Genomic DNA, 26062 nt, shown 5'->3' with positions numbered 1-26062 from the left:
TGCTGTTAACATTCAGTCTAAAAATGGAAAAATACACACCACCATCTAAAAGTTTACTTATTTGTTTAAAGAAATTAATAGGCTACTTTAATCAGAAAGGATGCGTGAAAATCCGAAATTTTAAAAAAGTTAATTTTAACTTTTTATTCCCCCAAAAAATCGTGAGAAAAAAAATCTTAAAAACATTACATTTCAGTACTTCGCTTTCTTTTATGAAGGATTTTCTTCAGCAGAGCTGTGCGTTGCCCTCACACGTGACCGTTTCTTAGCAACGTTATGTGTGGGTAATTAGACTGGATGGAAAAAGAAAAAACTAGAGACATTCGCATTGGCAAGATTACAAGTATTATTGAACTTGTGTTCGCGTATTACTCAATTCAAACTTTTTAAAAACAAACCTGTGGGATAGATAATGTTTTAAACGGCACATAGACTAAATTAGCCTGGCTAACCGTCACGTTCAGAAATTCTGGTGGTTGCATCTGTAACATCGTCAGTCTGGTTGTGGCCCAGACAAATTCTCCAGCTTTTCCTCTCAGAAGTGACAACGAGCAATGTCAACGACAAACGGGACATCTACTGCATCTGACAGGACAGATGCAGAAACTGAAGACGCCGGTGAGCAGAAAAACACAGAGGAGAAAGAGAAAGAATTACATGATGAAGATGAAAAAGAAAGAAGTGAACTATACAGTCTGCGGGAGAACATTACAGATTCAAACATTTACACAGCCACATCACCGTCTGTTATTCCCAAGGAGACCAGAACCAAAACTCACCCACTGGTAATGATACGATAAAACAACCCTTTTAATTATCTTTAACTAATTCGTCCAAATAACTACAATATAATTACAATATCATGTCACACTACAAATGTATACTACAAATGTTTTATGTTTCACAGTGACAAGAAGTCATATATTATGCATTATAATTTGCTTTTGGGGCTAATAATATTATACAAGAAACAATAATGATATTGTGAAGTAAAAATTATGTTATTGTTAAAATACAAAAACGTCTTCATGCTATACCTCCGTTTTGTCACACCTGTATCTAAACATTTGTGATAAGGGTCAGTTTTTTAAAATTGAGATTTATGCATCATCTGAAAGCGGAATAAATAAGCTTTCAGTTGATGTATGGTTTGTTAGGAATCAAAAATTAAGATATATTTACAGTAGGAAATTTACAAAATATCTTAATGGAAAATTATCTTAATATCCTAATGATTTTTGGAATAAAAAAATAGATTATTCCGACCCATACAATGGATTGTTGGCTATTGCTACAAATATACCCATACTACTTATGACTTGTGGTCCAGGGTCACATTTGTCCTTTGTTCTTGCAGGTCCTTGACTGGGCTTATGGGATGAACCAAACTCTGCCTATTCTCAGCCTGCAAGATGAAGAAAGACTTGTCATCTTGTATATTTGTGCCCATGTTGCTGTCATGTATGATTACACATCCAATGCTCAGCATCTTTTACAAGTAAGAGGCTCATACTACCACAAACTAAGAAAGTAAATGATAACGAAGTTAAATGCGATCTAAAGCGTAAAATCTTATTGTAAACATGTTTATCTTCTGTTTGGTGTCTACAGGGCCATGGCAGTCCAATCACCTGTTTGTGTGCTAGTGAAGACAGACGCTGGCTTGTGACAGCTGACATGGGCCAAGAGAGTCTGGTTATCGTATGGGATGCTTATACAGGGTAACACTGACCCAAATATTGTTCTATTTATGTTTTTGTAAATCTGCTTGATTGTCTTAAATATGTATTGTAAAAACCTGTTAAAGTTGCAATGAAACAGAAGTAGCAACAAATCTTTGTGACATACTGTACATCAAAGTTAAACACATTATCGAAAAGAAATAAATGTTGGACTCAGTTAAAATCGGGTGAATGCGAACTTGCAGTTGATTGTAGCAGAGGGGTTTAGTCAGACTAAATCACTGGAAAAGTCTGGCATACGTTGCCAGAGAGAAGTGTGTAATTTCACAGTAGTTATGATATTTAGATTAAGAATTAGGAGGTCAAAATTATATTCACAGGAAGATCTATAATATGCATTTACAAAATAGACAGTGAATTTTCATTTCATTCCGATCCATAACATGTTGCAGGATTCCTGTGCGGACATTGTTTGACTGCCATCCAGAGGGTGGAGTTTCAGCCTTGGCATTATCAAAGGATTCAAAATATCTGGCGACTGTTGGAGCTGGAGCAGTGCAGGTCTGAAACCTTTTATGTTGTTGTTTTATGTTGAAACATTTTATGTTTTCTATCATATTTTTACATACACTCAGTGTAGCTATCTTAGATGCATCCATGAGGAGCCCTGTATTCCCAAAATCTATTATATTAAGCAAAATGTCCTTAAGAAAGATGACTGCAGTGAAAAGATCAAATGAAACACAAAATATTATCACTGGCTACAAATACACTGACCTATGTACTTTTTTTCTGTGTGTCAGCGAGTGTGTATTTGGAACTGGACAGATGAAAGCGAAAGCCCGGAATGTCAAGTTGATCTCAGCCCAAAATATGGTTGCCAGGTATGTTGCAAAACTACGCACTGATGTGGTTCTTACACAGAGGCAACACATGAAGCGTTGAAGTGCAGCAACATCTTAAATCCACATTTATTGTTTTTTTATGAATACTGGTTGTCACATCAAATATTAAATTCACTTTTTTCATGCTTTCCCAGAATCAAATACTTTTCAATCCCTCTGACGACACACAGCTGGTCAGCAACAGCAGCACTCAGGTTCTCTTCTACAACTGGGTAGGAATTAATTAATAATTTATATAATTGATTTATTATTTTAGCTGTCTTTGTATATAATAATGCATTCTGCCGCTCAGGAAAGGGGACATCTGGAATATTCAGCTCCTGAAATTACCGACAAGGTTGGCAGAAGAATCTTTCATCAGACTGTATTTTTCTTCTCAGCCTTTGGCACTGACCTCTTGCAAATCTGTACCCATTCAGACCTTCAATATGGTGCTAGGTTCTCTGAGTCAGTCCATCTTCCACTACAATGGTGAGCAGGCTTTCACAGCCACCTCTGCTGGGAACATAGTTCTCTGGGACAAGCAGAACGAATCCGTCTTTCGTCAACCTGTAGTGAGGAAAGCCATAAAACTTGTGCCTCTCCAGAAGGAAGCAATCACTGTACTGACTTTGACTGACAGGTATATATGACATATAGATACAGTATATGGCAAATGAGTGCATCAAATAAATTCCAATAATTCTAAAACCTATTATATTTTCACTTGCTGTTACACGGGTGTTGAAGTTACAATTTGCTATGCATTTGATTTGTTCTGTCCATCTGTCATTATTTTATGCAATTATATTATGTGTACACTGTCAAGTTTCATAGTAACAGGCGATGTGAATGGCCACATCAAATTCTATGATGGAAATCTCAAGCTCATCAACTTGTACAACGAGTTTAACTTGGATCCCATCAGATCCATCTCCTTTTCCAAGGAAAAGCCCTCAATTAGTGGCCTGGGATGTCCAAAAGACTGCACACTGGATGCCAAGCCATTTGTCATAAGGTGAGGGACTCAGAAAGATCTCAGATTGATTATGATTAATGTGCCATGACAAAAATGCCTTTAAAATGGTGCAAATCTGGATTATATATATAAATATGTATATATATATATATATATATATATATATATATATATATATATATAATAATAAATATAATAAATGCTAAATAAGTAAAGGAAAGTGTTTTTCTAAAATGTTTTTAAACATATATAAATATATATATAGATAGATAGATATTTGAAAAAATGTTTAAAAACCTTTTAGAAAGACACTTTCCTTCACTGACTTAGCATTTATTATAGAAGATGTTTTGAAGAAAGTTCTCATTTTTATACATACCTCAGCAATATGTGTGAGATACATTTCAAGTACTCAGTTAAAAGCTAAAAGTGCTAACAAGAGTGCAGTGCTTAGATTGAATGCACCCATCCATGTAACAAAGTACATTTAGATATTAAATTTAGTCAGTGAATATGCTTGAAGGGGGGAAAAATAAATTCTGTTCTGCTCATCACTTACTCACCCTAATGTCATTCTTACTTCATTTTCTCTGCTAAACCTAAAAGAATATATTTTGAAGAATGTTGGTAACCAAAGGTTTTGGTGACCATTGACTTCTATTTGTATGGACAAAAACACTGAGGCATTCTCAAAATATATATATTTTTGTTCCATAGATGACGGTAAATCATAAAGGTTTAGAATAGTCAGGATTTTAATTTTTGGATGAACTATCTCTTTAAAGTATGGTATGAACCATCCCTACTATTAATTTTCATCTGTTTATAGCACCATTCGAAGGCAGGCAAATAGCAGCAACATCATTCCATTGTAAATAATGTAATAAAATGTTTCTATCTTTCCATCTACAGAAATTTTGTTCTTTCCACAACTCATGCAACCGCAGTACATGTAAATGCACAAAGAAATGTTCCACAGACCCTTCTGAAGGAACATGCAGAACCTTTGGAAGCAGTTGCCTGCCATCCTAAACAGCCACTAGTAGCTATGGGCAGTCACAGTGGCACCATTAAGGCTTGGGACTATGAGCGTAAAGAGGCAGTCTGCAGCAGGGTCTTCCAGCCCCACAAACAGATCCGGTGTATAACCTACGATCCACAAGGTAAACTAGAAAATCTCACTCATAATATTATCATACAGTTCATATATGTAAAAATATTTAACATTTCATGTCTTCCAACGGCACATTGTCTAATTAAAGAGTTTAGGACCACTTGCATTGCATTTATATCACATACGTGACCCTGGACCACAAAACCAGTCTTAAGTAGCACGGGTATATTTGTCAAAATTATCAATTTTTCTTTTATGCCAAAAATCATTAGGATATTAAGTGAAGATCATGTTCCATAAGATGTTTTGTAAATTTTCTACTGTAAATATATCAAAACGTAATTTTTGATTAGTAATATGTATTGCTAATAACTTCATTTGGACAACTTTAAAGTGATTTTCTCAATATTTTGATTTTTTTGCACCCTCAGATTCCAGATTTTCAAATAGTTGTATCTCAGCCAAATATTGTCCTATCCTAATAAACCATACATCTGTGGAAAGCTTTCAGATGATGTATAAAACTCCATTTCAAAAGATTGACCCTTATGACTGGTTTTGTGGTCCAGGGTCATATATTTAAAAAATATAGTATGATAGCAAATGTTGGTATGAATGATGTGATTACAGATACTGTATATTCTCTGAGTATCCATGTGTATGAATGTGTCATGTTCTAGGTTTTTACCTGGCGGTGGGCTTTGCCAGTGGGGCTTTGCAGATTGTTGATGCCTGTACACTTCAGAGTGATGTTGAAGAGTGTTTGCAGTACAGTCAGGACAGCATTACCCATATTGCTTTCTCCCAGGACTCATGCTACCTGGCTGCTGCAGTTAGTAGGAGTTGCATTTTTGTTTTAGTTCAGTTTGTACTGCACATGTCAGCACAGACTGTTTTGTGAATCTGTCACATTGAGAAATAATGTGAAATGAAAATTTAATATCACTGTTTTTGGCACAAGAAATGTTATAAAAAAATAGTTAAGAGATAAACTTCTTAAACTGCTTTTTACTATTAAAACGTTGACTGTAACAGCAATGTTCCAGATTTTATGGGGGCATTTTTGTCATGTAGGATTTGTATTTCCTATATGTTTTTTTTTTTTTTTTTTATTTCAGGACACTGGAAAGGCTGTGACATTGCTTCATCGATGTAAAGAGGGGACCCAAGAGATTTGGAAGTATCAGGGCAGGTACCACTCACATTATAAACCCATTCAGGACCTGCTGTTTGGAGTGGATTTAGACAGCAATCAGCCTCGCCTCCTCTCTCTTGGCATGGATCGCAGGCTGGTGAGCCCCTATGTTCCTGTATAATCTTGCTCCCTTGGTATGCGTTTAACTTTTTGAACTGTGTTAACATGTCACATCTGTCCTGTCTGTTCTACAGGTGGAGTATGATCTGCAGAACAGTGGAGAAAATGGGTTGTTGATTTTGAGTTATGATCGGATCGAGCAGAGTGCTGTGCCTACCTGCATGGTGTGGTATCCTCCTCTGACACCCGAACACTTCATCCTTACAGCTTCCAACCTGTATAAGATGAAGCTCTTCAATGCTACCTCCAAAATGTGCAGGTTTGTAGTTTTTCAACAAATAGAACAAATAGAAATATCACTGAAATAAACAGCAATCTGGTTGATTTGTTTGCAGAAATTTTTAAATAAATGGTTTGGCTTTTAGTTTCTCTACAGATAAGAGTGAGACAGAATTTCTGTCTCAGTGTGATTTGTAGAGAAATTAAAATGGAAAAAATTATTACACATACCTCAAATTGGATAACAGAATTGGATTTCAAGGATATTTAATTAGCTTCTCATCCAAAAGGGAAATAAGTTAGCAATTTTGTTGAGATAAACATCTCTGTTATGACTACGGACAAAGGAAAAGAAAATTCATCCTAAGTACATATGTCATCATCCATAAGTAACGGGAAATGACTTCATGTTAAGTGAGGTAATACTAAACATAAGGGTCTGTGGATTTACAGGTTTTCTGAAGCTCCAAATAATTACACTGACCAAAATTATAAATGCACAATGACTTTTGTTTTTGCCCCCTTTTTTCATGAGCTGAACTCAAAGATCTAAGACTTTTTCTATGTACACAAAGGCCTATTTATCTCAAATATTGTTCACAAATCTGTCTAAATCTGTGTTAGTGAGCACTTCTCCTTTGCGGAGATAATCCATCCACCTCCCAGGTGTGGCATATTAAGATGCTGATTAGACAGCATGATTATTGCACAGGTGTGCCTTAGGCTGGCCACAATAAAAGGCCACTCTAAAATGTGCAATTGGCATGCTGACTGCAGGAATGTACACCAGAGCTGTTGCCCGTGAATTGAATGTTAATTTCTCTACCATAAGTCGTCTCCAAAAGCATTTCAGAAAATTTGGCAGTACATCCAACCGGCCTCACAACCGCAGACCACGTGTAACCACACCAGCCCAGGACCTCCACATTCAGCATCTTCACCTCCAAGATCCAAGGTCTGAGACCAGCCACCCGGACAGCTGCTGCAACAATCGGTTTGCATAACCAAAGAATTTCTGCACAAACTGTCAGAAACCGTCTCAGGGAAGCTCATCTGCATGCTCGTCTTCCTCATTGGGGTCTCGACCTGACTGCAGTTCGTCGTAACTGATTTGAGTGGGCAAATGCTCACATTCGATGGCGTCTGGCACTTTGGAGAGATGTTCTCTTCACGGATGAATGCCGGATTTCACTGTACAGGGCAAAAGACAGACAGCGTGTATGGCGGCGTGTGGGTGAGCGGTTTGCTGATGTCAACGTTGTGGATCGAGTGGCCCATGGACAACGAACAGAGGTGCATTTTATTAATGCCATTTTGCATGCACAGAGATACCGTGATGAGATCCTGAGGCCCATTGGTGTGCCATTCATCCACGACCATCACCTCATGTTGCAGCATGATAATCCACGGCCCCATGTTACAAGGATCGGTACACAATTCCTGGAAGCTGAAAGCATCCCAGTTCTTGCATGGCCAGCATAATCACCGGACATGTCACCCATTGAGCATGTTTGGGATGCTCTGGATCGGCGTATTCAACAGCGTGTTCCAGTTCCTGCCAATATCCAGCAACTTCACACAGCCATTGAAGAGGAGTAGACCAACATTCCACAATCAACAACCTGATCAACTCTATGCGAAGGAGATGTGTTGCACTGCATGAGGCAAATGGTGGTCACACCAGATACTGACTGGTTTTCAGACCCCCCCCCGGACCCCCCAGTACAGCAAAACTGCACATTTTAGAGTGGCCTTTCAACAGGAAGGAAAAAACTATTTGTTTTTATTGCTTGAATTTTTAAAGTAAAACACGCTGAATAATATATATAACAATTTAATGCATAGCTAGGATAAATAAAAATAAAAGTAAGAAGAAAATGAAATGACCCTCGTTAATCTAAACCTAACGATTAATCACATCTAAAATAACTTGGTTTTTATTAATATGTTTTTGTCTACATTATATATGTGTATATACTGTGTATATTTATTATGTATATATAAATACATACACATACAGTATATATTTTTAAATATTTGCATGTATTTACATGTATATATTTATAATGATATAACTGGTATAATATAAATATATTTAATATATAAACAAAAGATAAATAAATATACACAGTACACACATATATTATATAAACAAAAGTTTTATTTTTGGATGTGATTAATAATTTTGGATGTAATTAACAAGGTGTGACGAGTGGGGCGGGGCCGAGAGCCGTGGGAACAGAACGAGGCCGGTGGAGTTTAATGATAATGAGCGACACCTGCGCCACTCGCCGTTCTCGAGTCCCATGGCGGAGCTCCGGAAGGATAAAAGGAGGAGCGGCGACAGTGGAAGACGAGAGAGGACCAGGCCTGGACTTTATTTTGCGTTTTGTGTGCGGCAGGCGTCCGTGAGGGGCTGCCGTTTTACTTTTGTGTTTGTTTATCTTATTATTAAAGTGTTTGAGTTTTCTTCGGTTCCCGGGAATCGGAACCGGTGAGTGGCGCAGGTGACGCTCATTATCATTAAACTCCACCGGCCTCGTTCTGTTCCCACGGCTCTCGGCCCCGCCCCACTCGTCACACAAGGGTTTATTAAAATATAAACAGATGGTTTGGTATATTGGTAACACATACATTCTCTAAACATTTATGTCACATCCATAACGCTGGATTTGCCCAATGCTATATTTCCAAATATATCAGCAGAGCCACGGGTGCCTCAAATAATCAAAGCACTAAAAGTAGCATGATTATTTTTTTTATACAACAGTTCACTAAACAAAAGGTTAACATTGAATAAATTAAATTTGACACATAATATTGCTAGTTACTGTCTGTTTTTGCTGTGTCTATGCAAATATTTGAAAACAATACCATGATTCAATTAAATGATTCAGTGACTCACTCATGAAGTTGGTCACTGGTCGCCACCTACTGGCTAACTGAGAGAGAAAAAAAGGGAATGTTTATAATGAATGTATTTAGTTTTTAGTTATAATATGCTGATATGCACAGCACTGAATTTACTGAAATATTTTTTCAGTCTACTATGTTGAAAAAAAATCTGCATCAAAATGAATTCACTCATTTCAAAGTCTTTTTTCTGATTTTGTATATCTGTTCGTGACAATGCGCTTTGCACAGAAAAACAGTCTTCGGGCCCTCTTATGGCTCTCCAGTGAAAAAGATGGCCATCCTTCCTGCATCTAAGGATGGCGACCCTAATTCTCGTTACATGGCATATATAACACACAAGATAAGGTATTTCAGTGTTTTTGTAAAGTGTTTCAGGCCTCATAAACAAACCATGCACTTGATAATAATTACTTTTCTGTACAGATCACTTTGTATCAGCATGAGCAATCATGCCAGTATTATTGCCGTTAGCATGATTTAATGATTTAAATATTTTTTCTTTCATACCTGTTTTCCCTCTTTGATGTAGGTTGGCATTCAGATTCTGCCTCTGGATGGAAACCCTCACAAGTCCTTCGCAATGATCTGTCACTCAACAGGCGTGTCAACTCTGGCTTGCTCATATGATGGTAGATACGCTTTTACTGCTGGAGGACAAGACTGCACTGTCTTTTCATGGGAGCTCAATTTGTCGTAAGTTTGGGGAATATGCGTCCCATGCAGAAGTCCACTGGTTTTTGCAGCTGACTAGTTAACTGAGTCATAATACAGAAGTCATGAAATATGTGTATAATAGTAGGTAACTCATAATTTTGTTGCTTTTCACTTATTTGCATCTACGCAGTTCACTGGAGGCATCAGCTGCTCTAGGAGGGAAAGGCATGCACCCTTTCTACAATCTTCTGGAGGGAGGGAGAGATGGACAGCTCTTTAAGGTTTGAGATCTCTGTTCTAACGCTTCTTTTTTTCATTGTCCTGTATGTAGATCAAAATGAGCATTTACCTCATTTCATCCTAATCATTAGTTTCATAATGCTCACTTAAAATGTCACCAGGCCTACCAGTAGACAGCAGATCTTATGATTTCTCCTTTAGGAAATGGAGGAATATTTTTACTACTGTCAACTACAGAATCAGGACCTTGACACCATGGAAACACGGCTTGTGTCCACACGCATCCCTCTAGCTGATGTGCCCTTCTTAATGAGAGCGCTTGGCTTCTATCCCACAGAGCAAGAGGTACAAATGTTGTTGCAATCACCAGTTGACTCTACCATACAGATCTGTCATCAATGGGTGGACTACCACTCAGTCTTTTGTCAACACTTGGTTGTTTTGTTTTGCTGAAGCTGGAAGACATGCAAAATGAGGTGAAGTTCAGCCGCTATGCTGAGACCAGAAATTATGTGACGGACATCGATTTGGAGGAGTTCATTAAGCTGTATGTCAACCACAGACCTGCCTTTGGCATTTCCAGACAGGAGCTGTGCAATGCCTTCCAGGTGCTTGGAAAGCCAGACGAAGAGGGCAAATATGCAATTGACAGAGACGAACTGCTGGAGTTACTGCAGGCTAGAGGTAAATACATTTTCATGAGTTTTACCAGTGCAGAGAAAAATTTATTATAATTGTGACCCTAGACCACAGAAGTCTTAAGTAGCATGGGTATATTTGTAGCAATAGCTAAAAATACATTATATGGGTCAGAATTATAGATTTTTCTTTTATGCCAAAAATCATTAGGATATTAAGTAAAGACCATGAAGATATTTTATAAATTTCCTACCGTAAATATAGGAAGGGTAATTTTTGATTAATAATATGCATTTCTAAGAACTTCATTTGGACAACTTTAAAGGCAATTTTCTCAATATTTAGATTTTTTTTACCCCCTCAGATCTCAAATTTTCAAATAGTTGTATCTCAGCCAAATATAGTCTTATCCTAACAAACTATTCATCAATGGAAAGTTTATTTATTCCGTTTTCAGATGATGTATAAATCTCAGACTCTTATGACTGGTTTTGTGGTCAAGGGTCACAATTAACAGAGAAAGACTTTGGCTAGAATAGTAATTACTTGCATATTCATTTCAGGTGAACATATGACCGAGGATGACTTGGCTGAATGCTTTACAGCTCTTTTAGGTGTTAGTGCAGAAGGAGGCAGTGGCACAGGTATGCAGAAGTCCTGCGAACCACCATACTGATGGACAAATTTGATGGCTTAATGCCTGAATGTTAAGTCTGACATCACACGTCAGTGTTTCCAGGTCCCAAAAGCAAACAGTGCTAATATACACTCACAGTGTACTGTAGAACTGAAAAAAAAATCCTAACTGATAAAAAATGATCCTAACCTTTATCTCCATACTGAAATCTCACTTGGCCAGACAGTGATTCATTTTGAATCACTAAAATATTGGTGTCCAGGATGCCATGACACATAACACCGAATTAATGGGTCATTCTATAATTAGGGGTACATTTAGAATTTGACAGTGTGAAGAAATTTGACAGTGTGTTTTTTCCAAAAAACCCAAACATGACCTTACACAGCTGCTTTGAAACAAACTATTTTGTATAAAGTGCTATATAAATAAAGGTGATCTGTGTGAATATGAGCATAAAATACCATCTGTGTTTGCTACTGTGCACCGTGTTACCTTTACTGGGTAACACAGTTGACAGGTAACTTAGTTGTTATTTGTAGTATTTTGGGCCTATACTCAACATGGAAGCCTAGAACTACCAAGCGTATGGTATGTTTAGAAATATATTTTCATACACAAAACATATGTTTTAGTTAAATTGTCTTGTTAAAATTGGCAGCAATAATACTTAGTAACACTGTTGACAGTCAGTTAATGACACAGGTTTGCTAGTTTTTCTCCATATAATGGACTAATACGGTGCCCCGATCTTAACCTTCGAAAATGCAGTTTAAATGCGTCTTCAAACGATCCCAGCTGAGGAAGAAGGGTCTTATCTAGCGTAACGATCGGTTATTTTAATAAAAATAATACAATTTATATACTTTTTCTAGTGGGTAACTTAGTTGACAGTGGTTATTCGGACACAAATAAAAGAACACACAACAGACACTTATTATTTTTGAATCACACACCCAAATGTCTTAATAACCTGAAAGCATAAATTAACTGTGAAATTAATTTATATTTCAGATAATTTTCATGTTTAAATGCAGATTAGAATGAGCAACTTTACAAAATCGGGCAGCTGAATATCAGGGTTGTTTGTGATATGAACATCATTTTTGAACAAAAGATATGGCTTTTCAACATATAATAGTGTGATTGAGAAAAATATAATCGTGTACTAGAAAATTAAGCATCGGGGCTTTATACTGATGAAAAAATATTTAAAATATACTTCGCGGACATGAGATGTACCCACAATTATAGAATGACTTGAATACTAATAGTGCTCATAAACAGCTGTTGAGATAATATTCTCACTTGAAAAGGAGTAGAGACTTGTGCTGCGTTCCAGACAACTTGGATGTGGGATATTTCCCACCACAAACCTGGAAGTAATGTCTGGATTGAGTAACAGTAAAAGTGTTTGGTAACATTAATGTTACTAATGATTTAGTAGCCTTAAAACATTAGTAGAGCGCAGTTCCATAAATTATTTCCCGGTTGAAGTGGGAAGTATCCTAAATCCTAGTTGTCTGGAACACAGCATTGGACCTGGAGACAGCACCTGATTGCAGGTTGGTTTATAAATGTGTATGAAGGTATAGATGTCAAGTTAATTTCAAAATGTATCAATGTTTTAATCCTGACTACTACGTTTGTTCAATACAGAATCTCTGTTGGAGAGTGTGCTACCAGCTGAAATCAGCATGGAGACATTTGCCACGGATATCTTGGGGTTTTCTTCAGCCACCCAGGAACTTTCTCAAGAACATGAGCACGATCTATAACATCTGATTTATTCTGAAACTAATCATTTATGTAATCAAAGAAATGTTTAACTGTATTTTGTGGTTATTGAGCTGTAGCTTCGATGTATTTTGACATTTGCGTGTTTATTACTTTACTGGAACGCAGATAGAGATCAAATCGCACGGAAATAAACCTTGTCGTTTGACAACATACTGTCGATGTCAGTCTCCATTTTTTTCCAGATACGTGTGTTAAACGTGTGTGGATGTCGTAGTCGTCGTTTCGATTAAATTTTCTCGCTCAACAATCAGTTAAAATATCGTTTTCTTTGCCGTGTTCGCTAAACAAAGGAGCGAAACACGTACCCGCATTGACCGTGTCTCTCATGCTTCCAGGGCATTTGGCTTCAGCGCAGGCGCACAAACCCCGCCTCTCTCCTGTGCTGTGTGCATTCGCATTGTGTCTAAACAGGCAGCGAGCAAAAAGATATTTTACCAACAGCAGTAATGTCGGGCAGGTCGGTTCGAGCGGAGACGCGGAGCAGGGCGAAAGATGACATCAAGCGGGTTATGGCTGCAATTGAAAAAGTGCGGAAATGGTAAGAGAGAGCGTCTACCCGTTAACGAACAGTACAGACAGCCCGTGGGGGAGGAGAGACAACGAGAAACAATGAAATGAAAGGAAAGAGAGCGTTTATTCCACTCCAATTTCAGTCAGATGTGCCGTTTCTGCGTTTCTTCGCGCGGCTGCTCTTTTGGTCGGCTTCTTGAAAATTAGTTAGGGAAAAATGTAGATGGCATTTTTCTTCCATTAAATTTTTATGTGGGTTGAACCTAGAAGCCATTTCGTTGCAGTCACATGAAGGCTTTGCTGTTTGAGCCTGTAATGCCGGCTGAATAGTAACCGAACGGGCTGACATGAGGGAACTAGAGTCAGACATCCGTACCGAACAAAAAGTGCCGCTGAACGGGCGTTTGTCTCGTTCATCTCATCTGAGAGCGACTGACTCGCGCTTCTGAGCGACGGCGCGTGAGAAGAGTTTTTATCCACGCGAGGGGTTTTAAACTCAGCGCGGAGATTCTGAATCTTCGCCTCCACTTTCACACTTATCACAGACTCAAAAACTTAAGCGTAGTTTAAATTAAAATCGATTTTAGCAAAAAAAAAAAAAAAAAAAAAGTCAGGAGATTAACAAAATCACATCAACAGCATTTATTATCCAAAGAGTAAAATAAGAAAAAGTTTCTTTTGGTAACATAATTGTGATTTAACTTTTTTGACTATTCTAATCTTTGAACTGGTGTTTTTTTTGTTTTTTGTTTTTACATTGTATCAATTACATGTATTTACGATAACTTTGTATAGTTTTAAACAACCGATCATTATTGCAAAAAACACTTGACCTCGTTTTAAAATGTGCATATTTAGTAAAAAAGACAAGTGTAAATGCCTTGATGATATGTTATTATTTGCGATATTTTTTGCACAATAAATACTTACATTTAAATGTTTAAATTATTGATCCTCTGTTAAACTTATTTGTTTTCGGTCTCCTTTGTTTTTGATATTTAACAATGCCATGCATCTCCAGGGAGAAGAAATGGGTGACTGTTGGTGACACGTCACTGCGAATCTACAAGTGGGTACCAGTGACAGAGCCCAAATCAGATGATGTAAGTCACCTTTATCACCATAATAGTCTGATATTGCAATTCTGATTGATACTAATTACCCAATAATTTTCCTCATGTTATGGCCAATATAACAGATAATCTCTTGCTCCCAAAAAATGAATAAAATCAATACTAAAATGTGGATTATTATTGGCATTAGTATGATACAATGTTGTGAGGTAAAATATCTTCTTCTTTTTTTATAAAATGTATTTTTTTATTTCATTTTTAAATTAGTAAAAGTAAATTTATAGTGGCATTGAGGTTACTAGTACCAAATTATTTATTTATTTATGTTTTGTACTGGTTGCCCAGATTATTAAGCAATTTAGTTTAGTTTTACTTTATTTATATCGCACAGTAAAACAACATTCACTGACCATTGTGCTGTACAAAAATGGTAAAACCCCAGTAGACGGTTTGCATTTACGTCAAAGTTTTGTCAGTTACCCGGATGTGCAGCCACATTGGAGATACTCGGATATAAACAACAACATGGATTGCGTGGCTAATGTACTACTTAAATACATTGTTCTGCTAATTTATGCTGTCTAAACCACAGAAAAATGTTTGTAAGCTGCTAAATCATATAGAGAAGGACTTAGTAAGCAGGAAAGGGCACAATATTTTGACAAACTAAATAGGGTGGAAAAAATACATACGAGTCGTATTAAGATATTAGCCTAATATTTCACCTACCTGACTGGAAATGATAAGAACAAACATGAATGTTGTCAAGATGCTTGCCCTGGAAATCCTGGTTCAGTTTGGCCAACCAAACATTCTTTTTGGTCCTCATACAGGTTTTTATTTTTTTTTTTTTTGCACTCTTTGATTTGTTGTAATTTTTGGCAGTCTATAGTACTCCAGATGTTTCTCCCGATCTGACGGATTGGTACAGCCCAAAACATGACAATAATTTGCCATTTTCAGTACCAAAAAAATGAAATATGCGAGTTTTGTTCGGGTCAATGCCACCAATATGGCTGACTAATGACTCGGTGTGAAAACACTATAAAAAAAACACCAATAAAAAAAAAAAACAGTATACAAAGACATAGTACATTCAGAAATAATCAAGCTCGGGATGACTCACAGATTATAAGCCTCTTTTAAAAGGTAGGTTTTGTTAAACAGATATTCTATAGAGATTATCCTATAAAATAAAGGTAGGCTATTCCACAGTTTGGGGCCGACTGTGGCAAAAGCCTGGTCTTCCTTTCTTTTTTTAGTAAGCCAATATTTATGCCACACTACATTTTTTAGGTGCATTATTCTCAACATGGTTTAACTGCAAAAATAGTGATTTGCATTTAACAATGCACTTATTTATGTCACACAGAAGAACAAAAACAAGAAGAAAGGCAAAGATGACAAATATGGCTCTGAGGTCACGACCCCTGAGAACAGCTCTTCTCCAGGAATGATGGATATGCATGGTAATGCTGTAGACCTGAAGGTTATCAGGTTCCAATCTCATCTTAAAATAATCATAGTGTGTTTTTTTTTTTTTGGCTATGTTACTTGGAGATTATTGTAAATTATAGTGGTTTTTAAACCAAACTGTGATCTTTGTGATTCCTAAACATTTGATCCTATAGGGCTTTCTGAAATATTTAGGTATGCCAGAAATGACCTGTAATTCCATATAAATTATGCTTTTTTAAATATTATTATTATTAATGGCTTTCAATGGGCTGTTATGCTTCTTAACCAATAGAGGGGGGTTGATGAAACAGTTTTACTACAGAGGAATTTATGTCAATTGCCATTCTAACTTCTAACCATTTAGTCATAAGTCATGTACTGCTTTTAAGCATTTCTCAAATCATTTGTAACACCATTTTTATTCATGTTTCTGTTTTCCACACAGACGATAACAGTAACCAGAGCTCCATTGCAGACTCCTCCCCACTGAAGCAAGAGACCAGCAACAACACTAGTCCTGCACCTGAACCCATGGCAGCTTCTCAGAACGACAGCAACGACTTAAAAAATGACCAATATCCTTCCAAACAGCCGTCATCTGGTCAGGATCATAAGAGTGGTTAGTCACAGCAATGAGGCCTCCAGGAGCTCATTATCCTCTTTTCTCTGTCTATGTCTGCTGTGGGATTTTTGGGGTCTCTAATAGTGCTTCTTTATTTTCAGAACAAAACCACTGCTCATCGGAATCTATAACAGCCAAAAGGGACAGCAAGTTACAAGGGGATTCAGAGCACTTTTTAGACTCCTCCAAATCAACCCAGGTACATGCTTAAAGCATCACTTGCATCAAAGTAAAAGAAAAAAATGATTTTATATATATATATATATATATATATATATATATATACCAGCTGTGTTTTTTGCCTTATAACTGATTCAGTGGTTTCTTTTGAAGGACTTGGAAGATGGTGCTCCCCCAAGCAAAAAAGGGAAAATCGATTCTTCCTCTGAAGAAAGTTAACTATCTTCTGCCAGCTGTCAGGCATTTGCGATCCCCGTCTCTTATCCTGAAACGCATCACAACATAGGAGGTTTTCTTCAGTTCTACACTCTTCCCTACTACCATCTATTCACTTTAATCCAGAAAACCTGTCTCTTGGAGTCATTTTTAGTGTAGAGGGCATGTTGGGATCATCACTGAATGAGTAAGGGTAAAGAATCAAGCTGTGAGATACTGTACTGATCCTAAAACAGTTCATGCTGCCCTACAATCACTACGTACTATTTCTTTCGCTAAGATCAGTATTGTCATTTGAAACGGCACTGGAACTGCCATCGTTTTTCCAAATTGGCATTGATATCAACTGCCATTTGCGATTTTGACAAAATTTGTATCACTCACCTTTTCTTGTTCACTCAGGAAGGTCAACACACTGTTTTTTAAATCACGCTGAAAGTAACTGATTTCTGCTGCTGTAGTTTAGTGAGATTTCACCATAAGTAGCTAAATATAAAAAATGCAAATGGTACTAGTCACAAGTTATTCAACTTCTCCTGTGAAGACCATAGCTTGTAGCATAGGCCCTGCTTGGTTGAGTACATTTGTGTTACTGAGAAAAGGAATGTTTTTTTTTTTTGTCTTTTTTTTTTTTGTCTCGTCTGTGTACACACTTCTCCAAGTGCCCACATTTTGGTTCTCTCTAATTTTTTTTTCTTTTAAAGTCAAAGGCGCCACAACTGTTCATTTCCACTAATGCTCAAGATGAACTGTTGTGTTCAAACCACGCTTTGAAATGCTGGTTGCCATTTCAACAGCACTACAACCTTCCAACCTACACAAGGGATACAATAATAATGTCATTTTGATATGTGAAATTCACAAATTACTGTTTCTTTTAGCAGCAACTGTACTGACCGCATGTGTCGTCGTCCAAGGAAAAACATGACTTTGATTAGATTGTAACAAAGGCAGGTTATGGGTAGACAGCTGTGCGAATACCTCATACTCAGTCCAGCAGTGCTGGAATGTAAACACTAAGTATGACTTTCTCGAAATTACTCTGTTACGTATGCTTGAAAAATAAAATGTATATATTTATACGATTACGTTTTTGCTACCCTTATGTTTTTGCCACAGTATTTCGCCAAACTATTGCCTTCTGTAGTTCAATCTTTGAAACCTTTAGCAAAATGTATTCATTGGGACCATATTGTTTTTTTTTTCTTTCCCAGTCTATGATAGAAATGTCTTGTACAGAAGTATGGTTGTGTCTAACCTATTTATTCCACATGTAGTTTATTGGTTTTCTAAAAAAAACAAAACAAAAAACAAATAAAAGAAAATATTTCCTTTGAATGCTCTTGAAAGTGCATTTTGTTGCCAAATATCAAACTTGAATTTACCGCACATGGGTTTAAAGACTAGATTAATGACTAATAAATCATAACATGAAGATGTGAAAAAGTGAAACTGTTTAAATGAACTGATAATGTAGTGTGCAACAGATGTCTGAATGTGCTAAAACCCAACAAGATGTGACAAATGCTCACTAGCTTTTTACACAGCTTTCACATATGCTGTGGAAGAACAACTAACATGACCCCTGGTAAGATGCTAAAAGAACAATCACTCTGTTTTAATGCCAGTTTTCTGTTTGTTTTTCACTATGCGTCTGAAAGTGAGGTTGATCCGTGGCATTTTGACCTTTTTTCTGACTGGAAGACTGTGATACCAGTATGTGTTAGTGGGATAGTTCATGAGCAGAAGACTCCCGTGAGCCAGCTCCAGCTTCACAGGCTCAATCGGACGTTTGCCAGAACCAGTTCGTGCATCTCTATGTCGGAAAACGAAGTCACGGGCAGCCCCTAGAGATACAGAGGCAATAGGGCAGGCAGGATCGAGTTCCCGTTCATCATCCCGATGCTCTCCAATGTGATCATGACCATCATTATATCTGATGGTGAAAACACAAACCAAAAACATACTTTCCTCACTTTGAAAGAACATTATTTCTGTTAAGCAGTCATGTATACACATCAATAGTGCAGTTAAAGGAGAAGTCCACGTCCAGAACAAAAATTTACAGATAATTTACTCACCCCCTTGTCATCCAAGAACCTACTTTGTAGGTCTCTCATATCTGACACACCCATTTCAGGTCTTGCTGTCTCTACTAATGAGCTGATGAGTTGAATCAGGTGTGATAGACGAGGAAGACACAGAAAACGTGCAGTGTTGGGGGTGCTCGCAGGACCGGTTTGAACACCATTGCTCTAAACGATCCCAGCCAAGGAAGACGGGTCTTGCCTAGCGAAACGATCGGTCATTTTCAAAACAAATTGTCAATTTTTATACTTTTTAACCTCAAATGCTTGTCTTGTCTTGTCTCTGCGATGCACATGTATAGTCTGTGTAATCTGGGTCAATACAGTTAGAGTATGTCAAAAAAAAAAAAAAAAACCTCCCGTCTCGTTTTCTTCAATGTTAAAATCGCCCTACATCACTGTTTTACCATTTTTTTGTAAAGGGTGTTCGATCTTCTGCAGCGATGCAGGACGATTTTGAAGTTGGGGAAGAAAAAGAGATGGGAGTTTTTCGACATACCCTAACTGTCTTCACCGTATTGAACCTGAAAAAACAAGTGTTCATGCAGACAAGATGAGCGTTTGAGGTTAAAAGTATATAAACTGTCAATTTATAAAAAAAAAAAAAAGAATGATCGTTTTGCTAGATAAGACCCTTCTTCCTCGGCTGGGATCGTTTAGAGCCCTTTGAAACTGCATTTTGGAAGTTCAAACTTGGGGACACCATTGAAATCCATTATATGAAGATAATTCCTGAATTTTTTTCCTCAAGAAACATAATTTCTTATCAACTTAAGAAAGAAAGACACGAACATCTTGGATGACAAGGGGGTGAGTAAATTATCTGTACATTTTTGTTCTGGAAGTGAAGTACTCCTTTAAATTACCTGTTAATCAAAACAAAGTTGAACATATGGCCTGTTGCTTTGGTAACAGCATCTCGAATGTGTTCCAAAGTGGAAGTCCATGGTTTAGCCAAGAGTTGGACTCCAGAGAAAGAGTACATCAGCCCTTCGTCGCCGTATGTTGCTTGCTTCCTTGGAATACTGTACGTCTTTCCATACACTTGTAATTTAGCTTTGTCACCTTTGTCACAGAGAAAATGGAAACACAAAACATTTCAAACACTGGACACTAATACAATATGTATCCAAAAAAAGCAACCAGATACAGTACTGTATTAATACAGCTCACAGCATATGATACAAGTATAATAATGAAGTTAGATTGTTAAACAAGATAACACATCATGTATGTTTTCTGTATCTGTAATGTTTAACAACACATCATCAATCGGCCACATTGGTGGTACTGAACTGGACAAAACTCCCATATTTTGCTGATTATTGCTGCTAAAAAATGGTCAATTATTGTCATGTTTTGGGCAGCACTAATCGGTCGGACCGGAAAAAACATCTGGAGTACTATAGACTGCCAAGGATAAATCAAAAAGAGAAGAGTGCAAAAAACTGTCTGAGAAATAAAGGCGTTTGTAGTTGGACAAACTGAATGATTTCCAAGAATCTTGACAACATTTGTGTTTGTTCTTATCATTTCCAGTCAGGAAGGTAAAATATTAGCCTAATATCTTAATTAATACTGCTCGTACACATCTTTACCACCTATTAACTTTAGTTTTTCAGAATATTGCGCCCTTTCCTACTTACTAAGTCCTTTTCTATACGATTTAGTAGCTTCCACATGTTTTTTTTTTTTTTTCAGAATTAGCAGAAAAATGTATTTTCATTAAGTAGTAAATTTACCATGCCATCCATGCTGTTGTTTACTTCAGAGTATCGCTAATATGGCCACGCATCCAGGTAACTGACCAAATCGTAACATAAGTACAAACCCTCTATACACTACTGTTCTAAAGTTTGGGGTCAGTAAATTAAAAAAAAAATAAATGTATACTTTTATTTAGCAAGTATGCATTAAATTGATCAAAAGTGACAAGAATTATAGTGTTAAAAAATAAATGCTGTTGAAAATAATTTAAAAATCCTGAAAAAAAATGCATCACAGTTTTCACAAAAATATTATCAGAACAACTATTTTCACCTTTGATAATAATAATAAATATTTTTGGATCACCAAATTATCAAATGAGAATGATTTCTGAAATATAATGTGACACTTAAGACTTAAGTAATGACTGCTGAAAATTCACTTTGTCAGCACAGGAATAAGTGACATTTTAAAATAGACAATTTTTTAAATTGTAATAATTAATAATATTACTGCTTTACTGTATTTTGAACAAACAAAAGCAACCTTGGGGAGCATAAAAGACTTCCTTTAGAAACATTAGAAAATCTTACCTATCCCAAACTTTTGAACAGCAGTGTATATGATACAAAAGTATCTTTGTAGTACCTGTAAAATACTCCACCTCCTCTTCTAGCTGGTTGAAAAAGTAATCAGCCTCTTCTTTGTCAAACAGCAAACTGTAGTCACAGTCCAATCCCTCAGCTTCAATCTTCTGCCAGGGGATGGGCTGAGAAAACTCCTCTTCCACCTCACACTCTTCTTTGTATTTCTTGAGCGGTTCCTCTGTTTTCCATTCATCTGTCTCTACAGCTGATCTTTTTCTGTGTCGAGTTACAAACTTATCCATCTATACACGTGTAGGACAAAACAAAAAAGTAATTTCTCAGACTGTCTGGTACTATTTTCTAAATCACTTTTGAATGTCAACTTCATTGAGCCACATTTAACAGGTTATATTAATTAGTTGTTTTAATACAAGTAAGGTGCCCACAAACTTCAACCTACATATCATGCACATTTTGACAGCAAAACATAGTTGACAGCAACCAATGTTTTGGTGGTTAGTAACACGTGAAAAAGGCAACACAACCCAGATCTTCGTTTATGCACGTGCATTATCTGTCTGTAACTCTGGGGAAAGATTCAGCAGGGTCTCTTACCTGGGTGGCGTTTATATTGTGTTTAACCGCCCAAACTACATAGTTTTAGGTTCAAATTCTGTCCTAATTTTGTTTTATTTCCCGCATTCGTGGGTGGCACACCTCCGGAAATGTACGTCAACGTCACTACCAACGTCACATGATATACAGTACTTTACTTTTGTATTGTTACATTGTACAAACGCGTCCGGTGCAACCAAGACCTCGTTGATCTAGTACACAGATAAATTCGGAAAACAGTGTAAACAAATATTATGCTTTGTCTGCAACTGCGAGTGGAAATACTGAACGCAAACAGGAAAACGGAAGCTTAATGTTTAAGACTATATTTTAACGTATTCAGGGTTCAGTTAAAGGTGAGAACAACAATATAGCTACGGTAAAATGAGGAGGTAATTACAGGAACCTCTTATTGCATAAACAAATAAATAAATAGGCCAAAACAATGCACATTTCTGTAAAATAAGAAAAATATGAAGTTCTAATCACAATTTTCATTCAGTCAAACCAAAATTTATTCAGACACCTTCAGCATTTCTCACATTATCACAGTTTATTCGCTGTAGTTTAGAAAATGGTAATAAAATATGACGAGAGCTCAGAGTTAACCCTTTCAAACCTGAATTTTTTTCACTGAACAATTTTTTTTTGATATTTGCTCTTCTCCAACATATAAATAAGTCTAAAAAAAAAAAAAAAAAAAAAAAAAAAAGATTTGTACAAACTCATTTTTTATTAGATTTTTCTCATGTCCACTACAATGGACGCCAGGACTGAAGAAAAAAAAATCTGCATATTTTAACCATACATCATAAGTAGAGTTTGTGCACTATAGTTGAACTAGTGTTTAAGATTTTGAACAGAACACACACTGTAAGAATGAACAATGCCATAAGAATGTGTAAAAAAGGTAAGATGATGTGAAGTCTCAAAAAATTGTTTTTTGGTGGAAGTGGGTGAATCTGAGTATATGTAAAAATGTCTTTGCGTGTATATGTATGGGTTTATGTGTACTTGCTGATTGTTTTGATAAATATATGATTGTGTGCATTATAGTATCAAGGCATCAGTGTGTGTGGAGATGGTGTGAGTGTGTGTGTTGCTGTGTATTCACTGATCTCACATCCACTGTGGCTGTTTCTCAATAAAACCAATGAAAAATTGATCTACAGGTTATAGTCACTCTTGAAGACATGAATGAAATCATATTAATATTATTTTCATTAATTAACATCAATGTTCATAAAATATTAACATCTGAATTTGTATCTCTGTATTTAGCTTTGAAATGCTTGCACAAATTTCTCAACCTGTTATACAACTAATACATGAAATTCCTGCTAAGACCTGATGTCCATTGCGATGGACAGTAAATTAAAAAAAAATCTTCAAAATAACTTTGAATATTATAATTTTATAGTCTTAATTTTATAACCGGTGCAAGTTGATGAGTCTACCATTAACATAACTCTGCATATAAAAGGTAAAATATGGGGTTCCTCCTCTTCCTGTCTAGTTGGTTATCATGTCTCTCTTTTGTGATGTCTGTAGCTCAATCAGATTAAGTTAGGAGTCAGATCTTCATTGTAATTGGTTGTTTAGGGACCAATCAGTGACCAGGCATTGCTCATATTTTAAAAACATAAAATTTTATTGGTTTAAACAAAAAATCATGTGATGTCCATTTCAATGGACGCAGGGTCTGAAGGGGTTAAACTGTGTCAGAACAAACAGTGTTTATTTTGATAATGTCTGATAAATTTGATAAAAAGGTATGTAATGGATTACAATCAACCAAAAAACTCAAACAACTGTTAGTATGACAATCTTTACACAAGTGTCAGTACGTAATTTTACTGGTAGTCCACTGTACGAAGAATTTTTGGGTATGTTACAGTTTACTTTATTTTGCTATCCTCACATAAATGAATAGTGTCCTGCACCCACTAGTAAAAAAAAAAAATCAAACATTATATCTGGCGTCCAACTGTAGATTTGTGAGATGACTAATAAGTTCAAATAAATCCTGAAAAACAGTTTTATTATTTGTTCATTATTAAACATAACAGTTAACAAATCGCTGCCTTAGAATGATAAAGTTCTATCTGCATTCTGAGCAGTTTTGAGCTTGAAAGTTTTGGGTTCCATAGACTTCTGTAGATAGAACCCTTTTTGTTTTCTAAAAAAGGCCCTAAATGTACACAGCTTACAAAAGAAACATCACATCATGTACATAAGTTACACTATGTGTATAATAAGAATATGTGAATAATTCAGTTTTGACAAAAACGTCAAAAAGAACCTTATAATTCCAAGGCGACGAAATTGTGATAACTATCCAGAACTGTGGAAACCTATCACCAGGGCTATTTAACTAAACAGTTTGTGAAGAGGACTTTTTCAAAAGTGCAAGATTTTATTCACTGTAAGTTGTGAAGAAGACACTGCAATTTTTTGACAAAGAGCTACAATGTAAGTCAAATATACCGGAGGACTACAAAGACTGTCATCCTAACAAAAAATTTGTCATCCTAAATGGTCACACGTTCCTTATAACAGATTATTTTCAGTCCTTGTGTATTACCTGAATAAGGCTGAAATGATAAAATGTATTCATATACATTATTAACCCACTGAAGTTAGTAGTGTGCACGAAAGACAATGAATAAAATACAGAGAATGAAAAATTAAGAACTGCAGTCATGTCTTCTTAGCAGACTACTCCACATTTTCATAATCATTGTCAGAGCAGTTTGCATATGTCTCATCTGCTTCGGCTGCACTGTTCACATAAATTGCAACCTTATTTTCAGGTCTATCGATGTACACTGACGAAAACGGTTCTGCAAACAAACATACAGATAAATAAAGAGTGATATAATCATTATAATAATAATAAAGTAATTTAAGTTTTTATTTATTACTAATTACATTTTTTTTTTAATTATATACCTACTTTTCCCTTTGGAGATATTTTTTCTGAACTCGTGATCATTCTCTGCAGCGGAAAGGGAAAAACTATAATGTCCTAATGTTTTACTTACAGAATTATTATACGATAATTTGTTCTGTACATCAAATATTAGTATTATAATCTATTATTGGTGTGAAACAAGAAATACTCATTAAACCTACCATAAATGGTTTGATCTTTGCTGGCATTTCGAACTGTCACCACAGTGAGAGAAAAAAAATGTTTGAAACTGGAACTTTTAAAACATGAAACAGACTTGATTCATGAGACCATGTGTTCTTGAAAATGGTCACATGTATCATAACTGTGCGATTATTGTGAATATAAATAAAGTGCCTACCCTGCTGGCTGTTTGCATAGTGTGGCTGATCTAATGGTTTTCCTAAAAAAACAAGAGAGAGATTAAGTTACTTAATTGAGTATGCAAACCTTGCGTATTTATAATTTATCTGATGTACTTACTTTTTCTTTTATGCACAATGCAACAAGCTGCGACCACAAGAAGAAAAATAATAATAGTTGCTCCTCCTGCTACGAAGGGCCAAAAATTCATCACTGTGTCCTCTGAGCTTTCTGTTTCACCTTGTTCAAATTCTTCTGCCTTTTAGCCAGAACATTTGAAATGTGTAAAAAAAAAAAAGACATTATGTCTAATTTTAACTGGAGATACAGTGTAACTTTATAATTAAATAGTACTGACGTATTTAAAAATTATAAGTTTAAGAAATAAGAAAAAATAAGTGTCTATACACAATAAAAGGTATGATTATACTCACGTGTCCTGATGTTTGATGCTATTAAAGTTTGTGTGTCCCACTGCTACGCATTATAGAGGAGGATGAAGTAGTTTATAGTTTCATATAATTTGGACAATGTCTTCTGTTATCCCAAATCTTTACTTCACCTTTTAGATTGTTCTCTAAAATTAGATACAGTTACACTGGTGTGACATCT

General features: G+C 36.2%; 3 protein-coding genes across 3 annotated transcripts; 2 read left to right on the top strand and 1 right to left on the bottom strand.

The window, feature by feature from the left end:
• Positions 1–275: 275 nt before the first annotated feature.
• cfap251 (cilia and flagella associated protein 251) lies at positions 276–13196 on the top strand. The gene is made up of 20 exons (XM_051108879.1): positions 276–785; positions 1358–1498; positions 1612–1721; positions 2135–2243; positions 2486–2566; positions 2722–2799; positions 2880–2924; positions 3007–3209; positions 3396–3584; positions 4458–4708; positions 5340–5491; positions 5778–5951; positions 6049–6233; positions 9338–9464; positions 9639–9802; positions 9954–10044; positions 10205–10348; positions 10459–10687; positions 11206–11286; positions 12939–13196. The coding sequence occupies exons 1-20, from the start codon at positions 555–557 to the stop codon at positions 13055–13057; spliced, it is 2904 nt and encodes a 967-aa protein (XP_050964836.1). The 5' UTR covers positions 276–554; the 3' UTR covers positions 13058–13196.
• Positions 13197–13393: 197 nt separating this feature from the next.
• Positions 13394–18223, top strand: bcl7a (BAF chromatin remodeling complex subunit BCL7A). Its single transcript, XM_051111128.1, has 6 exons — positions 13394–13617; positions 14611–14692; positions 16035–16131; positions 16566–16739; positions 16844–16941; positions 17076–18223. The coding sequence occupies exons 1-6, from the start codon at positions 13526–13528 to the stop codon at positions 17139–17141; spliced, it is 609 nt and encodes a 202-aa protein (XP_050967085.1). The 5' UTR covers positions 13394–13525; the 3' UTR covers positions 17142–18223.
• A 136-nt stretch (positions 18224–18359) lies between these two features.
• alkbh2 (alkB homolog 2, alpha-ketoglutarate dependent dioxygenase) lies at positions 18360–22257 on the bottom strand. Its single transcript, XM_051111127.1, has 4 exons — positions 22135–22257; positions 21581–21821; positions 20092–20290; positions 18360–19074 (listed from the first exon to the last, which is right to left on the bottom strand). Exons 2-4 carry the CDS (start codon positions 21819–21821, stop codon positions 18747–18749), a joined length of 768 nt encoding a protein of 255 aa, XP_050967084.1. The 5' UTR covers positions 22135–22257; the 3' UTR covers positions 18360–18746.
• Between the last annotated feature and the right edge of the window lie 3805 nt (positions 22258–26062).

Source organism: Labeo rohita, chromosome 5, assembly GCF_022985175.1.
Source record: "Labeo rohita strain BAU-BD-2019 chromosome 5, IGBB_LRoh.1.0, whole genome shotgun sequence".
NCBI lineage: Eukaryota > Metazoa > Chordata > Actinopteri > Cypriniformes > Cyprinidae > Labeo > Labeo rohita.
The sequence above is the reverse complement of the archived record's forward strand: the minus strand, read 5'-3'. Positions and strand labels throughout refer to the sequence as shown.